The 19,696-nt window shown below is 39.5% G+C and overlaps 1 protein-coding gene and 1 pseudogene across 2 annotated transcripts in view; one reads left to right on the top strand and one right to left on the bottom strand.

Annotated features, from left to right (window-relative positions):
* FCHO2 (FCH domain only 2) overlaps positions 1 to 19,696 on the bottom strand; it is a 136,165-nt gene that overhangs the window by 59,744 nt on the left and 56,725 nt on the right. For both annotated transcript variants that reach the window (XM_025388618.1, XM_025388617.1), the window contains 2 exons: positions 18,908 to 19,004; positions 2,036 to 2,080 (listed from right to left, as the gene is read on the bottom strand). In XM_025388618.1, coding sequence (XP_025244403.1) covers positions 2,036 to 2,080; positions 18,908 to 19,004 — 142 coding nt within the window. The remainder of the gene's footprint in view (positions 1 to 2,035; positions 2,081 to 18,907; positions 19,005 to 19,696) is intronic.
* On the top strand, positions 14,918 to 15,502 carry LOC112626508 (annotated as a pseudogene).

The raw sequence follows: 19,696 nt of genomic DNA, 5'->3' as shown, positions 1-19,696 counted from the left end.
CAAAATACAAATGTATTGTTTTAGATAAAAGGATGACACAGCAGACCCATTAGAACTATAATATGGGGCCAGGTGCAGTGATGCATGCCTGTATTCCCAGCACTTTGGAAGGCCAAGGCAGACAGATCACTTGAACTCAGGAGTTCGAGACCAGCCTAGGCAACATGGTGAAACCCTGTCTCTACAAAAAAATACAAAAAAATAGCTGGGTGTGGTGGTGCGTGCCTGTGGTCCTAGCTACTCAGGAGGCTAGGGTGAGAGGACTGCTTGAGTCCAGGAGATGGAGGCTGCAGTGAGCTGTGATCACACCACTGCACTCTACCCTGAGTGACAGAGTGAGACCCTACCTCAAAAATTAAAAAAAAAAACAAAACAAAACAAAACAAAAAAACAGAAACAGAAAAAAACAAAAACGAAAAAAGAAGTATAATATGAAAAGTTTACAATATAGCACTCTTGTGTCCATATGTTGTCCCTAATACAAACAATGCTATAAATGGATTCTACCATAACCGAGGAGTAAAAATTATCTTTGATATTCCTAATAAGGCAACTCTTCATCCTCTTGACAAATTATTTTTAAAGGCCAGTCACGCTATTAACTGTTGATAGAATTAAGCACTTAAGGCCTGGCGTGGTGGGTCACACCTACAATCCCAGCACTTTGGGAGGCCGAGGTGGGTGGATCACCTGAGGTCAGGAGTTTGACACCAGCCTGGCCAACATGGTGAAACCCCGTTTCCACTAAAAATACACAAAAAATTAGCCGGGCACAGTGGTGCACAGCTGTAACCCCAGCTACTTGGGAGGCTGAGGCAGAAGAATCATCCGAACCAGAAGGCAGAGGTTGTAGTCAGCCAAGATCACGCCACTGCACTCCAGCCTGGGTGATGGAGCGAGACCCTGTCTCAAAAAAAAAGAATTCAGCACTTAAAACTTAGGTGTTTACTCTTTGAGAATTGAGCAGTAGATGCCGGGTGCAGTGGCTCACGCCTGTAATCCTAGCACTTTGGAGGCTAAGGTGGATGGATCACTTGAGCTCTGGAGTTCAAGACTAGTCTAGCCTACATGGTGAAACCCTTTCTCTAAAAAAAAATACAGAAGTTAGCTGGGCATGGTGGCACACACCTGTAGTCCCAGCTAATTTGGGGGCTGAGGTGGTAGGATCGCTTGGACCTGGGAGGTCAAGGCTGCAGTGGGCAGAGATCACGCCACTGTACTCCAGCCTGGGAAACAAAACGAGACCCTGTCTCCCAAAAAATAAAAAAAGAAGAGAGCAGTAGAGACCTTAGGTTTAAGCTAGCCCCTCATCTTACAGATGAGGAAATTCAAGAAGGGTTTTTGTTGTTGTTTTTGAGACAGGGTCTTACTCTGTTGCCCAGGCTGGAGTGCAGTGGTACAATCACGGCTCACCACAGGCTTCTCCTCCCAGACTCCAGCAATCCTTCTACCTCAGCCTTCCCAGTAGCTGGGACTACAGGTGCACACCAGCACACCTACTAATTTTAAGTTTTTTTTATAGAGATGGGTCTCAGCATGATTCCCAGCTGGTCTCAAACTCCTGGACTCAAGTAATCCTCCTGCCTCAGCCTCCCAAAGTGCTGAGATTACAAGCAGGAGCCACTGTGCCCAGCCAAATAATGGTAATATTAACATTAATGAAATGTTATCCACTGTACAATTAGCATTACACATTACAGTGATGAATTTCATATTCATGACATTAGAAGGCTTAAACATGGATGTCAATGAAGAAAACTATTTCAATGTATATTTAAAAACAAATGCATGTTATACTTAATCTTTAAAAATATATAATCTAACACACTAATATTCTTTTGGGAAAATCTGTTATTTATTAAGCAACAAGTAGCACCTGCAGGCCTTCAAACTAATTTCAGATTTTTACAGCACTCTATTACATAGATACGCTGACACCTAGGGATAGCAGTCCCTCCTTATTTGCTCAATGAACAGAAGATAAGATGCTAGCTAGCTGCCATGTGCATTAACGTATTATAACTAATCAACTTACCTTCAACTGCACTAGCAGTGTCACATTCTTCAAATTCAATGAGGCCTGGAAAAAAAAAATTGAAAAACTTCTAGTAGAAAAAAACTATCAGGTAAACTTTAATACTTTTTTTTTACATTTTAAATTTTTTATTCTACTTTTAATTGACAACACATCTTTTTAATTGTTCTGAAATGGTTCTAGTTGTTATCTAATAGTTAATTCAAATATCAGTAATACATTTTAAAAATCAAATAATTCTAACAGTGAAAAACAACTGAGACTAGCCCATTATGATCACAATAATTTACTGAAAACCCATTATACATGATGCCACAGAATTAGAGACACAAGAATATGCGGTTTCTGCTTTCAAGGAGCTGGCAGTACTATTAATGAGAGAAAACAAGCGTGGTAAAGGTGGTTGCTGAATCCTCGGTGGTGTTCATGGGAAGAACAGGGCTACCAAGATAGTAAATACTACTAGAACATAAGCTTAGGACCTCATCTGTCCTGTTCGTCACCGTATCTTCAATACTTAAAAAATGCCAGGTAAATAATAAGTTGGGTAAATAAGTAAATATTTATTGAATGAATAAATGAACTAATTACAGACTAATTAAGTGGTGACCTTGGGATTATAAACCAGATCTCTCTAAGTGTATAGCAGGTCAAGGAATGTGAACTACAGCTTACAGGAAATAGGAAGAGTTTTCTTTTTTTTTTTTTTTTTTGAGACGGAGTCTCACTCTGTCGCCCTGGCTAGAGTACAGTGGCGCAATCTCGGCTCACTGCAAGCTCTGCCTCCCGGGTTCACACCATTCTCCTGCCTCAGCCTCCTGAGTAGCTGGGACTACAGGCACCCACCACCACGCCCGGCTGATTTTTTGTATTTTTAGTAGAGATGGGGTTTCACCGTGTTAGCCAGGATGGTCTCGATATCCTGACCTCATGATCCGCCCGCCTCGGCCTCCCAAAGTGCTGGCATTACAGGCATGAGTCACCTCACCCAGCCAGCAAGAGTTTTCATGTAAGATCATACACATCCACCCACAAAGTGATCTTCAAGGAACATTAATTTAGCACTGCTATGAGAGATAGACTGTAGAAGAGGAGGATGATAAAGTGGAAATCATTAGAAAACAATTAAAACAGCCCTGAAATGATTGACTGCTCAGACTAGCTTTAAAAGCCATAAAATACGGCATACTTCATATATGTGAAATATCAAATTATTTGGGAGTAGAGAAAGTAGCAAAACATGAATTACTCTCCTAATGAAATATCCCAAAAGCTAAATATGAGACTAAAAAATTATCTCCCACTAAGCTGTCATTTAGTCCTTTTTATATATAAATTCATGAAAGTCTAGCATTTTTTTGTGAAATAATTTTTAATTTATTAATGGTAATTTGTATAACTTGCTATATGAAGAAATTTTAAAATAGAGCTTGAAATAGAGAGTAGATGATAGAGAATTTTGTTACTGGTTCCTCTGAGATGCGAAGCTTACCTATGTAGAAATTCATGATCAGCATTATTATTGATCATTCCATTACAAAAGAAAGCCACTGATTAACAAGAAGATCTCTCTACGAGTAGGGGGATCTAAAAATACTGGCTTAATGTCCCTCTCCCTCCCCCTAAATCTCAGATTTATTTCTGTGTGGTTCTAGTTTCCATTCAAATAAAATAGATTAACATTTACTAATAAGCAGAATAAAACTGTCATAAAAGTGAGTTGATAAACAAGGTCCTAATCAATTATTAGTATGTTCCTTACTAGTACATTCTTCTAAATATAAACTAAGACTAAAAAAAATGTTTATCACTTCTATCCAAAAAAGCCTTAAAGAGTCAGAAAATGACCCAATTAAAAATTTAAGGACTTTATTCAAACCCATTCTGCAAATCTGGAAGCTGAGAAATCATTTAATAAAAGGGTACCGAGCTTGTTCTTAGAATCCCTTAGAGGCCTATCATAACAATTTACAATGAGATGAGGGCAGGCTGAAAAATCAATAAAGGTAAAGAAATTAAGATGTGCAAATCAGCAACTTTTCATTTAGTATAAAAATTATGAATAATAAATCTCTACTTAAATTACCAACAGCTTATTATATATTATTGGCTTTTCCAAGTACTAATAAAGCTGGAGAAAATACAATCATCTGTTGAGACGAGAAAGGGTTTACCAAAAAAAGGCAACCAGGCATGTGGTTAGTCAAAAATTCTCCTACAGCTACACATCCACATAATTTCTACCCATTAACTATTTACAGAATCTCTAGTGCTTAAGCTACACACTTACTCTAGAGAGTAGAAAAAGGTAACTACAATAAAAACAAAACACCAATGCCAAATTGCCTCATTTACAAATACTAAATATATATTATCTAGAAGGACTTTTACATCATCATCTTAGCAAATATGGTACATACAGAAAAAAAGATTTGTAAAATCTTTGGATAACTTCATATATGTGAAAATAGTAAAGACATCCCTCAACTAATCAGTCCCTTTAAACAAAATTCTCCTTTTTGTTCTCACAAAACTCTTTTCCTATAGTAAACATATCTTGATTTCTCTTATCTTTTCTAAACAGCCTCTTAAAATCCATTTGAAATAGAAAAATGCCCCCCCCAAAAAAAGAAAAAACATTTTGAAATATAAGATGCCAAATCACTTCAAATCAAAAAATTTATATTAAAAATTTGAAATTGAGTACCATCCACATAAACTTTTCTATTACAGATAGAAATAATGATTTCTGTCATAATAAAACTAAATACAACCTTCAACAAAAAAACCATTACATCATGCATGAACAAGATTTTCTTTTACAAATGGCATATGCTCCACATGCTGCTTCACATGGCAAGGCTTTGCGTGCCTGGCTCAGTGCCAGTTGACAACTCAGCTGGATATCAATGCACATTCTAACCCCCCTTGTAGCATGTCACTTCTGAACTGCTTCACAAGTGGAAAGTTTATTCAGCATCTCCTTCAAATGCAGTCCACTGCCCATCATTCTGCTATTTAATCATAAGACAGGTTATTTTTTTTGACAGTACTAAAGCCAGAGTGAGAGTCTTAATGAATAGTTTGCTACAACTGGAATTTCAACTGTTTTAGACTCAATTAATTCTTTTGTCAAAATAAATAACTGCTCTTAGCACTTAGATTTTATGTTGGGTCACAAGGGCAATTTAGTTTGTATAAAAGCAAATAAACCCATTTTGGCTCTGTCTCCTGATGCTCTTTTACACATTATTTTAAAACACCACTATGAGTTCAATTAAACTCACAAAACAGAAGAACAACTCTAAGAGGTCAATGATTCAAAGCAAAACAATTCTTAAATACGATGCTTTACTCATCAGGTAGGAATAAATAAATGCTATAAAAAAAAGCCATCAACCTAAAGAATCCATTCAAATCTAATTTGGCCTAAAACTTTGAAAAGATGTTACAAGAAAAAAACAACTTACTTAACGGTAATCTTTGATCACCACAAATGTTCTGGGGACTGAGAAGAGTATAAAATATATGGAATATTTAATTAATAAACCCTGTTGTTTCGGAATCAATCCTAAATCTCAGGCCATCAACAGGACAAGTTTTTAATATTATCTAGCTAAAAACTGCCCTCAAAAATCAAATAGTAAGTCTGGGCTATTCAAATCAAGCTTATTTCTGCTTCTAATCAGAACTAAACACAAACAAACACTCTCAGACATACACTAAAAGTTTAATAAAAGGAATGACAATAATGAAGGGGTGTGTGCATGTGTGCGCATGAGCAAGGAGACAGGTGTGACTCATAACAATGGAAATCAATGACTACATTTTCAAGCTTGCTCCTGGGCCTGTGGAATGCAACACAGTCATATTCCCAGATGCCTGGGATGATGGGCCAGGCAAGCTAACACAAAAAAGAGAATCACACTCCAGCTTGTGGTGATATGCACAGGGTACACAGGCTCAAATTCTAATTTTGATACTCTTTTTGAACTACTCTTTTTGAACCTAGGTTGTATCATCTATAAAACGTAAATAACAAACATAGCATCTGCTTTCTGTCTCTCCATAGCCTTATACAATTTTTCCCTTTTGCTAAACCATTTGAAAGTTGCAGACATCAATGACACTTCACTTCAGGAGTATGTGTTTTAACAAAGGACTTGCTGAATCAATTTCCTCAATTCAGTGGTTCCAAACCTCATGAGAGACTCCAGGTGCAATGCTTCTAAACTATATTATGTATGAGAATCACCTGGAGAACTTGTTAAACCACAGACTACTGGGCTTCACTCCCACAGTGTTCTACTCAGAAGGTCTAGGGTGGAGCTCAAATATTTGCATTTTTAACAAATTCCCAGGTGATGCCACTGGCCCTGGAATCACATTTCGAGAAATACAGTCCTAGTAGACTCTGTGGCCACTGCCAGATATTTAATTAGTCTAGACAGTGCTTCTTCAATTATACTGTGCATACAAAGCCCAAAGCATCTTGGGGTCTTATCAAAATACAGAATCTGATTCAGCAGGACTGGGATAGGATTTGAGATTCTCCATTTATAACAAGCATTCATGTAGTGTAATGCTATAGGTTCTCAACAATGGCTGCAAGTTACAATCAGCTGAGGATTTTTTTTTTTTTTTTTTTAGACGGAGTCTGGCTCTGTCGCCCGGGCTGGAGTGCAGTGGCCGGATCTCAGCTCACTGCAAGCTCCGCCCCCCGGGTTTACGCCATTCTCCTGCCTCAGCCTCCCGAGTAGCTGGGACTACAGGCGCCCGCCGCCTCGCCCGGCTAGTTTTTTGTATTTTTTAGTAGAGACGGGGTTTCACCGTGTTCGCCAGGATGGTCTCGATCTCCTGACCTCGTGATCCGCCCGAGGAGTTTTAAACTATAGTGGTACCCACCCTGGACCAATGAAATCAATTTCTTGGCTGGGCACGGTGGCTCACACCTGTAATCCGAGCACTGTGAAAGGCCGAGGCAGGTGAATCACCTGAGGTCAGGAGTCCAATGCCAGCCTGGCCAACATGGTGAAACCTCGTCTCTACTAAAAATATAAAAATTAGCTGGGAGTGGTGGTGGGCCCCTGTAATCCCAGCTATTTGGGAGTCTGAGGCAGGAGAATCACTTGAACCCAGGAGGTGGAGGTTGCAGTAAGCCAAGATCATGTCACTGCACTCCAGCTTGGGTGACAGAGCAAGACTGTCTCAAAAAAAAAAAAAAAGAAAAAAAAGAAAGAAAAATCAATTTCTGTACATAAAAAAAGAAAAATGCAAAGAAAAAAATCTCTAAAAATAATTCTTGTATGTACCTGATATGGTTTGGATGTCTGTACCCTCCAAATAACACGTGGAAATGTGATTCCCACGTGCGAGGTGGGGCCTAATGGGAGATGACTGGATCATACAGGAGGATCTTTCATGAACGGCTTAGCATCATCCCCTTGGTAATAAGTGAGTTCTCGCTCAGTTACTTCACACAAGATCTGGTTGTTTAAGAGCGTCTGGTACCTCCCCACCCTCTCTCTCATGTTCCCAATATTGCCATGTGACATGCTGGCTCTCTGTTGCCTTCCACTATGATTCTAAGTTTCCTAAGGTCTCACCAGAAGCAGATGCCAGCACCATGCTTCCTATAAAGCCTGCAGAACCATGCGCCAAGTTAAATATCTTTTCTTTAAAAATGACCTACCCGCAGGTATTTCTTTATAGCGACACTAGAATGGATGAATACAGTACCCAAGGCTTGAAAACTATGAGGAAAATTTAGAAACTACAGTCTTAAAGAAACAGGTTTTTAACCACAGATTTCAGTCACTGTGAAACATTCCAAAATTACCTAGTTCTCCAAACACAGAATCTTAGTACTGAAATATAATCTCCTCTTACATCCAAATTTTGACACTGTCCCCACACTCACAAGGTTGAGTCATGTTTTCATCTTCAATGATCCTGATAAAACCCTTGTTTCTACTTTTAATTATAGCACTTACGTCTATAAACCTTGCCCATGTTAGTTGGAACTATATCCTTTCAGTTACTCATGCCAAAACCCTTAAAATGATTCTTTCCAATTCCTCATTAAGCAGATTTGCTGAGGTATAATTAACAAGATAAACTACATCTATTTAAATTGTACAGTTTAATGAATTTTGACATGTGTAACATTTGTGAGTCTACTACCACAAATAAGATAACATATATAGTTATCACCTCATGCTCCTTTGTAACCCATTCCATCCTTCCCAAGGCTATCACTGATCTGCTTTCTGTCACTATAAATTAGTGTACATTTTCTAGAACGTTATATAAATAGAATCATATAATATGGGCCGGGCACGGTGGCTCACGCCTGTAATCCCAGTACTTTGGGAGGCCGAGGTGGGTGGATCACGAGGTCAGGAGTTCAAGACCAGCCTGGCCAACATGGTGAAACCCCATCTCCACTAAAAATACAAAAATTAGCTGGGCATAGTGGTGCACACCTGTAGTCCCAGCTGCTTGGGAGGCTGAGGCAGGAGAATCACTTGAACCTGGGAGGTGGAGGTTGCAGTGAACCAAGATCGCGCCACTGTACTCCAACCTGGGTGACAGAGTGAGACTCCGTCTCCTCAAAAAAAAAAAAAGGAATCATATAATATGTATTCTTATTTTGATCTGGCTTCCTTCACTCAGTAGTTTATTAATTTTTATTGCAGAGTAGTACTTCACTGCATGGACATACTACAATTTGTTTATCTGTTCATCTGTTAATGGACATTTGGGTTGTTTGCAGTTTGGAGCTACTACAAATAAAACTGCCATGAACATTCATGGATGAATCTCAAAGTAATTTTGCTGAGTGAAAGAAGTCACAGACTGGGAGAAAATAGTCACTATATATATATATATACACACACAAATGGAAACCTGCTAAACTTTTATGAATTATAAATACATAAAGAAAAATTACCAAAATGACTGTAAAATAGAAAACATTGAAAATATGGATTTTACTCTCTTTTAGCAACTGAATTACCTGAGAGTAGTTAGGGTTACAAAGGCAATGTCACTGGAATATAAAAAGACATCCAGAATTAGAAAACACCTGTTTATTCATGATCCTTTCAGACCACAGGTGCCTTAATATTCAAAGCATCCTCTTACAGTGACTCAAATTCCAGAGGAACCAAGCATTACTACGCTAAAATAAAAACAATGACAGGCCAAGTGCAGTGGTTCACGCTTGTAATCCCAGCACTTTGGGAGGCTGAGGCACCACTTTGGGTGGACTGCTTCAGGCCAAGAGTTCGAGAATAGCCTAGCCAACATGGTGAAACCATGTCTCTACTAAAAATACAAAAATTAGCCAGGCATGGTGATGCACGCCTGTAAGCCCAGCTGCTCGAGAGGCTGAGACATGAGAATTGCTTGAACCTGGGAGATGGAGGTTTCAGTGAGACTGAGATCATGCCACTGCACTCCAGACTGGGTAATAGAATGAGACTCTGTCTCAAAAAAAAGCAAAACAAAAAGGCAATGACAAAAAGTATCAGTATATATAATAAATAATATAACATGATCATAATGAGGAAGAAAAAAATTTGTAATGCTCTCAGTTTGACTTACATAAAAGAACTGAAAACATAAACTGACAGGTTATAGCTTTCAATAGATAACTGACTAAAAATAAAATTGGTGTCATTTTGCAGCATTAGAGAAATACGTTAACTTATGTATACAATTTTTATTTTTTTTTTGAGACAGAATCTTACTCTTGTCATCCAGGCTGGAGTGCAATGATGCAATCTCAGCTCACTGCAACCTCTGCCTCCCAGGTACAATCAATTCTCCTGCCTCAGCCTTCCGAGTAGCTGGGATTATAGGCACCCACCATCACACCCAGCTAATTTTTGTATTTTTAGTAGAGACAGGATTTCACCACATTGGCCAGGCTGGTCTCAAACTCCTGACCTCAAGTGATCCACCAACCTTGGCCTCCCAAAGTCCTGGGATTACAGGTGCGAGCCACTGCACTCAGCCTCTTTTCTTCTTAAATTACCCTGGATTATTGCAACAGTCATGCAGTGATCTCTCTACCTCGAGCCTTGCCTTTTTCTGCAGGTGTTCTCAATAGAGTAGTTAGAGTTTAGCCACCTGGGCCTCCAAAAGTGCTGGGATTACAGGCGTGAGCCACCGCGTCCAGCTATGTATACAAATTTTAAAAAGAACTGGATATTTTGTTTTCTTTTAAAAATCTCTATCCCACAGAACTAAAGCTAGTTGAGGGTGGAACTCATCCACCAGAGGGGGTCCTTACAAAAGAGGAGAAATAAAATGTTAACAGAAATCAATAGTATAAAACGATTGAAGGTTAGAATATACTTTACAAAACAAAATCCTTTAGGTCCATAAATTCCATACAATCACATGAAAAATTTTGTGTATGTTATTTTTCTAGTAAGCACAATTTTTGTTATTGCAGTGAGTCCCTAGACTCATTTGTTCAGGTGCCCATAAACTGATCAAAAACATATGAAAGAGGTCAGGCACAGTGGCTTACGCCAATAATCACAGCACTCTGGGAGGCCAAGGTGGGCAGATTACCTGAGGTCAGGAGTTTGAGATTAGCCTGGCCAACATGGTGAAATCCCGTCTCTACTAAAAATACAAAAATTAGCCAGGCGTGGTGGTAGGTGCCTGTAATCCCAGCTATTAGGGAGGATGAGGCAGGAGAATCGTTTGAATCCAGGAGGCAGAGGTTGCAGTGAGCCAAGATCACGCCACTGCACTCCAGCCTGGGTAACAAGAGTGAAACTCTGTCTTACAAAAAAAAAAAAAAAAATTAGCTGGGTGTGGTGGTGGGCCCCTGCAATCCCAGCTACTACTCCAGAGGCTGACGCAGGAGAATCGCTTGAACCCGGGAGGCAGAGACTGCAGTGAGCCGAGATTGCGCCATTGCACTCCAGCAACAAGTGTGAAACTCCGTCTCAAAAAAGAAAAAACAAACAAATAACAAAACATATGAAAGAGCTGCAGTTAGTCACCCATAGCAACTCAACCAGGGAAATAATATTTATCCCTTCCACTCCACCCCCCCACCAGTTAGTTTGTTCTAGGACTGTTTAAAAGTCCTAGTTCTATGACTCTTTTGGGGTCCTGAAACAGCCGCCTAGAGCCTAGTGACTCTAGGAAAGCCCATGTCTTCACTGTTCTTGGCTTCCCTATTACCTCCTACCATCTAGCTATATGTATTTTCTACATGTCTTCAGTATCTTAAGGCCAGTAAAATTAAATTTATAATGAAACTACATTAGTGGCTACTTATTCATGAGAAATGTTATCATTTTTGAAAACAGTATTTACTAATAAATGTTAGATTATCTCATGTAAATCTCACAACAGCCCCATGAGGCAGTTACTATTATTATCCCCACTTTACAGATGAGGGCACTGAGGTTTAAAAGTCTCACTGCTAGGCTGCACGTGGTGGCTCACACCTGTAATCCCAGCACTTTGGGAGGCCAAGGCAGGCAGATAATGAAGTCAGGATTTTGAGACCAGCCTGGCCAATATGATGAAACCCCGTCTCTACCACAAATATAAAAATTAGCCAGGCGTGGTGGTGGGCGCCTATAGTCCGAGCTACTCAGGAAGCTGAGGCAGGAGAATAGCTTGAATGCAGGAGGTGGAGGTTGCAGTGAGCTGAGATCGTGCCACTGCACTCCAGGCTGGGCAACGGAGCGAGACTCCATCTCCAAAAAAAATTTAAAAAAAAAAAAAAAGTCTCACTGCTAGCAAAGAGCAGGTCACAAACCACTGCACTATACCACAAACAAGAAAATAAACATGAGCCAGGCACAGTGGCTCACACCTGTAATCCCAGCACTTCAGGAGGTTGAGACAGAAGGATTGCTTCAGTTCAGGAGTTCAAGACCAGCCTGAGCAACATAGTGAGATCCTGTCTCCACTAAAAATTTTTAAAAATTAGCGGGGTGTACTGGCATATGCCTGTGGTCCCAGCTACTCGGGAAGCTGAGGTGGGAGGATCGCTTGAGCCTGGGAGGTTGAAGTTACAGTGAGCTATGACTGCATCACTGCATTCTAGCCTAGGTGATAGAACAAGACCATGTCTCAAAAAAAAAAAAAAAAGAAAGAAAGAAAAAGAAAAAAGAAACATGATCTAAATATCCAGAATTCAAAAGGAATCAAGCAGTGAGCTTAAAGGTAATTCCCAATATACAGTTATCACCTAACCAACAGAAAGGAATGTACAGTAACTGTGTATTTGTTGAGTTCTTCATAGAGAATGAATGAGTAGGTTGAAAAGTAGGACATTATGATGAACAAGGGTTCAGTAATCCCCATATGTTGAGTTAGCAAAATTTCTAAGAACTGACAAAACTTTAATTCACCTGCAAGTCTGTATTAAAGGAAATTAGTCGCATACATTTGATAAGTTCCAACATATTTATGTGTGTTAAATAAATGTGTTTGGACTACGTTACTTTTTTTTTTTTTAAAGATGGAGTTTCGCTCTTGTTGCCCAGGCTGGAGTGCAATGATGCAGTCTCAGCTCACTGCAACCTCTGCCTCCTGGGTTCAAGCAATTCTCCTGCCTCAGCCTCCCAAGTAAATAGGATTATAGGTACACACCACCACTCCCAGCTAATTTTTGCATTTAGTAGAAATGGAGTTTCACTATGTTGGTCAGGCTGGTCTCGAACTCCTGACCTCAGGTGATACACCTGCCTCAGCTTCCCAAAGTGCTGGGATTACAGGCATGAGCCACTACACCCAGTCTTGGACTACATTACTTTTAAGGTCCCTTTATGCAATAAAACTCCATGATTATTAGACAAACCGAATTATATAACTTTTATCTTCTAGTTTCATCTAACGATAAAGTAAATTCCTGCCTCTTATACTGTTATTTCTAATTATTTAAACATTAATAACATGATTAAATCCTACACCTGAAACACATGTACAACCTACTGTAGTTCTAAAGCGCTATATTTTGGGGTTGGTATCTTTGTACTGTGATTCTACAATGTACTACAGTAGTAATTTTTGCCTGTTCAAAAGACATTTCCATTATCCCTTTCAGAATACAAATCTTGCTTCTCCATGATCTGGGCATGTGACCTATGCTGACCAATTATAATATCCTACTATCCTAAACACACAGATTTATTCAAAGATAAGCATGTGACAAAAGCAGAACGTTCCCTGAAATTAATATGCCGACACTACAAAAAAAAAGTTCTACTAGGGTTCTAAACTGAATGGATACAGGCTTGGACTGCTGATGCCTTCCTTGCCAGCTGTGAGGAAAAAGTCTACAGTAGGAACTTAATAAACTGAAGCCAAGTAAAGACAAGCAAAAATGAGAGAAAAGAGTGAACCAAAGTCCGGAGGAAATCTATTTGCACCTTGAATTTATTCCAGCCTTCCAGGTTAAGATAGCCAATGCACGGAATTTTTGCTTAAGCTTGTTATATGGCTTTCCGACATTCGCAAACAAAAAGTCTCTACTGAACTAAGCTGGAGATGACAGATTTCAACATGAGTACTAACACTCAATATTGGCAGTGACTGCCTACAACACGGAGATGAGACTGAGGTCTCCTTCGGGGAAGAATGCAACGATCTAGTAATGGTATCTGCCATGAATAAGGCAGCACATACCACATACTTCTCAGCCCTTGGCTGAGCAGTGTCTTAGGAAATGACACTGGCATATAAAAGCAAAAAGCAGTAGAAAGAGACCAGGAAGCCAAAGCAGAATGGGAAAAGTTGCATCAGGGAAGAGAAAAAGAGTCACACAAAAAATGGCCAATCAAAATAAAAATTGGCTTGATTCAGAACACATTTTAATGTTCCAATTATTCTCTAGTGTAATACTTTAAGAAAAACACAGATCCACTTCAAGCTCATTCTCTGTATTCTTTCTTTATGCTTAAATATACTCTGGATCATTTGTGACCCCGGGAAAAAAGGTTATTGTTCATCAGTTTAGGTTCACATTTAAGGTCAAGTCCCCCTGGTTTCAAGGTGTTCTCCAAATTAAAATTTATGTCAACATATCTACACTTAGTTCTAATTTTTCCAAAGCATGGGACTTGATTTTTGATTCAGGATCAAAAATCCCAGAAGTGAATCCCAGTTCTGCCATGTACTAGCTTAGGCAAATCTCTCAACATTACCTCTGAATATTTCCCTTGTCTGTAAAATGAAAATAATAGTACATACTTCAAAAAGTTGCTGAAAATCAAAGTGTGCCTACAAAGTGGTTGGCATGGTACATGGCACAGAATAAGAGCTCACTAAACATTAACCATTATTATTTAGCATTCACTTAAAAAATTTTCTAATAGCCACTCCATTCCAACCTTCTTAACACCCTAATTAAATGCCCATTTGTTCATTCATTTAACAAAAATATACCACTTACAAATAGAGAAAATAGATGAATCAAATACAGAACTTTTTCACAAGTACAAACTATTAAGATTTAATGGTAGACAGCAACAAGGCAAGAAATAAATATATACGTTCTCTGGCACTTTTGATGGAAAAGTTAAAGATAATAACCGGGCTCTTTAAAGAGTTCATTCATTCAACACATAAATGTAAAGATGTGGTGTAGGAAAGTAGTGGAATACAGCATTTTCTAGAGTAAGGATTAAGGACAACTAAAGTACTAAAGGAAAAAAGGAGGCACGTACGGGAAACAGCAAGTAGTTCAGGTTGGCCTCAGTGAAGATACTTGAATAGGAGTAAAAGAAAGTTAAGACTGCCCTCTCCCTTCTTGACCCCTATCCTTTGTCCTCCTCCCTCCTTCCTTCCTGTCACCATCACTTCCAGCATCGCTGCACCCGTAGGAGCTCCCCAACGGTGATGGGTTCTCAGCCCTCCATGTTACCGTGGGACAAAGAGCTCGAGGAGATCAAGAAGGAGATCAGCTTTTCCCAGTCAAATCACTTGCTCTATAGCCGGTTCACCAGCCTGGACAAAGAAGAGACTGGCACTCTCAGCCAGGAAGATTTCCTGAGGATTCCAGAACTTGTCATCGACCCACTGGGGGACCAAATCATCAACGCCTTCTTTCCAGAGGGAGAGGACCAGGTAAACTTCCGTGGATTCACGCAAACTTTGGCTCATCTCCGCCTCATTGAGGATAACGAAAAGAGCAAAGATGTGAATGGACCCGAATCACTCAACAGCCGAAGCAACAAACTGCACTTTGCTTTTTGACTATATGAGTTCGATAAAGATGATAAGCTCTCCCGTGATGAGCTGATACAGGTGCTATGCTTGATGGCTGGAGTAAATATCTCAGATGAGCAGCTGGGCAGCATCGCAGACAGGACCATTCAGGAGGCTGATCAGGATGGGGACAGTGCCATATCTTTCACAGAATTTGTTAAGGTTTTGGAGAAGGTGGATGTAGAACAGAAAATGAGCATCTGATTTCTTCACTAAAGGACGGAGACCAAACTGTTCCTTGCGGTCTGGTATTTAAGAACTGGAACCTGAAAAGTCCTCCTTCCACCAACCCCACCTCCACCCTATCATTCCCCTTCTCCCAAAGTACTACTGCTGTTGCATGACAACCCCAAATATGTTCTGACAACACAAACCTGCCTTTGGTGCATAAACAGGGCATTACAGAATGGTACACCCAGTCTATTTCTGTTCAGTATGCATTCACTAGTTCTTCATTTATAAGTATCTTCTTCCCCATTCTGTTGCTGAATGCCACATATCCATACAGTCTGAGAAAGTGAGAGAGGGAATCATGCCAAGAACAAGCCAGCAAAGCTCTTTCACTAGATGTAGACTGTAGCCCTACTGTCTTCCCTCCAGCAAGTCAGCCACCATTCTTCTTCATCCTTTTCATATGTCCTTTGCTTCGTACTTCTGTGTCATGTAACATACTGTTCGCTTAGTCTGGCAGTCTTTCTGCTTTTCATTAAGCACCAAAATCTCCTCTGTTCTACTTGGCACAGCTATGCCCTATGTATTTCTGATTTGGCAGGATAGTTCCGGGGTCTGGCAGTTTTTATTTACCTTCATTATTAAATGGGCCTCTGGGATGTTGCCTTTCCAGGAGCTTTTTGGTAACCAACACTTCTCTGAGAAGTATGAGACCATCCTCTGCATCCTACTCTGTCATCAAAGGGCTGCTGGGTGGAGAAACCCATCTTGAAAGGTGGCCTTGGTGAGAGGTGTGGAGTCAAGTTTTCTAGGTTGCTTGCCCATATCACTCCACCTCTGGCCTCTGATTCTCAACTTTGTACCGACATGGCTCCTCTTGTTAGTGCAGTGTTGACTGTTCAAAAAATAGCAATATGCCTACAGGTTTGCTTAGTTGGGGAACACTGTTACCAGAATGGCTGCTCTGACAATATGCCTGGGGACTTTTCCATGGCTTTTCATCAAGGAGGCTGGGCACCCTATAAAGCCTCACGCATTCACACCTTTACAGCATGGTTTATGCCTTAGTGTTACGTGCACTGGAATGTTTTTCACTTCACATTTCCAAGTAGAAAGATTAGTGTTAATTTATCCCAGTCCAAAATATTTAAAGATTGTTTCCTCAGTGTCTTGAAGTTTTGCACAAAATTCTTTTTTTTTTTTTTTTTTTTTGAGACGGAGTCTCACTCTGTCACCCAGGCTGGAGTGCAGTGGCGCAATCTTGGCTCACTGCAACCTCCGCCTCCTGGTTCAAGCAATTCTCCCGCCTCAGCTTCCCAAGTAGCTGGGATTACAGACGTGCACCACCACACCTGGCCAATTTTTTATTTTTAGTAGAGAGGGGGTTTCACCATGTTGGTGAGGTTTGTCTTGAACTCCTGACGTCAGGTGATCCTCCTGCCTCAGCGTCCCAAAGCGCTGGGATTACAGGCATGAGCCACCATGCTCAGCCACAAAATTCTTTATGAATTATACACTTGGCAAATGTTAATGATGGAAGCCATAGTCAGTTCCTAATACATGTCCAAAGCATTGACTATTGTATCATTAGCTGCCTGGTTACATTAGCTTCCTAGCTCCTTGTATAGACCACTGCTAATCCCTTAAAAATGAGGTCTGGCACAAGTAGCACAACCTAAGGTGGCATTACAGGTCTTTGAGCAAGCCACAGCAAATTTTCTAAGTCAGCTTAGTTTAGACTTCAGTGAATCAAGCTATTGCCATCCTAATGCATGTCTCTATGAGTCTGTTTATCCAAATATCTGCCCTTGGGTGACTTTCTCTGATTCATTGCTTGCTTGCTTGCTTGCTTGCTTGCTTGTTTCCTTGCTTTGGAAAACTATTGAAGATGTGTACATAATTCTTTAGGAAGGGGACTGCTAAAAAATACGACTGCAAAGTGATGGAAAAGGGTGGAGAACAGGGAAGTAGCTGGGTTGGATGGCTCAAATATAAATGAATGAGAAATTCTTCATGAAGTATCAGTCAGACTTTGTGATCAAGTGAAAATGGAAGAATGTCTGATACTGATCTATTAGGTACTTCAGAGGCTCCTTGACTTGCGTATTTAAAGTTCCTAAGGTTATAGCTTTTCCCCTCTTTTGTCTGTATAGCAAACTGTTTTAATCCACAATTGTGCCTTATTGTTCCATTAAAAGATTATCAACAAATACTTGTGGTTGAAACAAAAAAAAAAAAAGAAAGAGTTAAAACTAAAGTCTGGTCAGCTCGAGATCCTTAAAGGATCTGAAACCAAGTCCAGAATCCCACTTTCATTCTGTCAATAGTGAAAATTTAAAGATTTGTAAGTGGTACAATTATAAGTTCATAACTGTATAGGCAAAAGATGTGTGTGCTATAACATGTAAAATAGATTGGAGAAGAAACGTCTGCTGTACCAGTATGAAATCTGCAAATTAATCAGGCAGCTAGAAAAAACATGAAAAGAAAGTCTGAAGGGAAAAATACTAATACAACCGAATCAGTAAGATTTAAAATTTAATGAAATTTGTGAAGAAGAAATGAAAGATGATTTAGGTTTCAAGCCTTAGGTCTATGAACTGTACTGAGGAAATATGGCTCCCAAACTTCACAGATCACTTACCCATTTTCCAGAATGCCATATCATATTTTAACTTCTTTAATGCACTGAATTATTTTTACCTATCGAGTGAAACATGTATCCTGCAAGAACATGATATAGTAACTAATAAATAGATTCAACAAATCTGGAAGACTGTAAGTATGCTGAGCAGGGAAGAGAATGCGCTACTTATTACATCTGATACATCATAACATGCCAATTAAAAGTAGAATTTGAACTTCCGTAATCATTTTTTCATTAAAATAGGAGCCAGGATTCCTATATCCATTTGTTCACTGGTATATCCCTAAATTTCTAGAATGGGGTCTGGTATATTGTTAGAAATCAATAAATATATTTGTTAAATGCATATATAAATGAGAAAAGAAAGAAGTTACTAAATTTTAAGAAAGGTTCTACGTTGGTCTCAATGTTCTAAGCATTCAATATTCTTGCCCAAGCTTTCTTTTATTAAAATAGCCTTCTGTAGGTCACTCTATTTTGAAAAATCTAAAACTGTGACAGATTTAGAAAAATGTTATGACCACTTTAAGTAATACTAAATCACTGTATTAACCACTAAAAGCCAAAACAAAATCTTAATGTATCGTCAGACATAAAAATAATAATATCTGAGATTTTATACAGATTTTTAGGTATGCTCCATTTTTTGGGTTGGCTCCATTTCACAGTTTGGAAATATTTTTAACTTCAGACATGTGATATAAAGTTAAAATTACCCCTTACCCACATGAATTTCAAGGCAAATATGTTAGTTACTATATGGGAAATTTTAAAATGTTTACTTGCAGAGTTTATCATCTTACCAGGTCTTTCCTTCCCAGTGCCTTTTGACTCAGCAAATTTTTGTATCAAACTTTCAACTGTAGTATTAGCCATGTTATTTATAAATTCTTCATGGACCTATTAAAATGAAATAAAGATAACTTTTTCTTTTTCCACATTCTTAACATATTTCAGATAAAACTTACACAAGACAATTAAAATTAATTACATCAAAATATGTATTTTTGACCCAAGGCCCTTGAGAACCTTAATTTACCTATATTCCAGCGTTACTAGATCTGTGGGGACCAGCCATCACTTACATTAACCCCTTAACACATAGCCTCACGCCCCTAGAAGTCAAAGCAGCTTTCTGTTCCCATCTTTGAGCTTTCTAAACATCATTCTTTTTTTTTTTTTTTTTTTTTTTTTTGAGACGGAGTCTCGCTCTGTCGCCCAGGCTGGAGTGCAGTGGCCGGATCTCAGCTCACTACAAGCTCCGCTTCCCGGGTTTACGCCATTCTCCTGCCTCAGCCTCCCGAGTACTTGGGACTACAGGCGCCCGCCACCTCGCCCAGCTAGTTTTTTTGTATTTTTTAGTAGAGACGGGGTTTCACCGCGTTAGCCAGGATGGTCTCGATCTCCTGACCTCGTGATCCGCCCGTCTCAGCCTCCCAAGTGCTGGGATTACAGGCTTGAGCCACCGCGCCCAGCCAACATCATTCTTATAAGACTTATATAGACAATAAAAATACTTTTGGATTAAAAAAACACACACACACAGTCCGACTCTGTCACCCAGATGGCTGAGTGTCATGGCTCAAGGCCGC

Source organism: Theropithecus gelada, chromosome 6 (assembly GCF_003255815.1).
Source record: "Theropithecus gelada isolate Dixy chromosome 6, Tgel_1.0, whole genome shotgun sequence".
In the NCBI taxonomy this organism is placed as follows: Eukaryota; Metazoa; Chordata; class Mammalia; order Primates; family Cercopithecidae; genus Theropithecus; species Theropithecus gelada.
The sequence above is the reverse complement of the archived record's forward strand: the minus strand, read 5'-3'. Positions and strand labels throughout refer to the sequence as shown.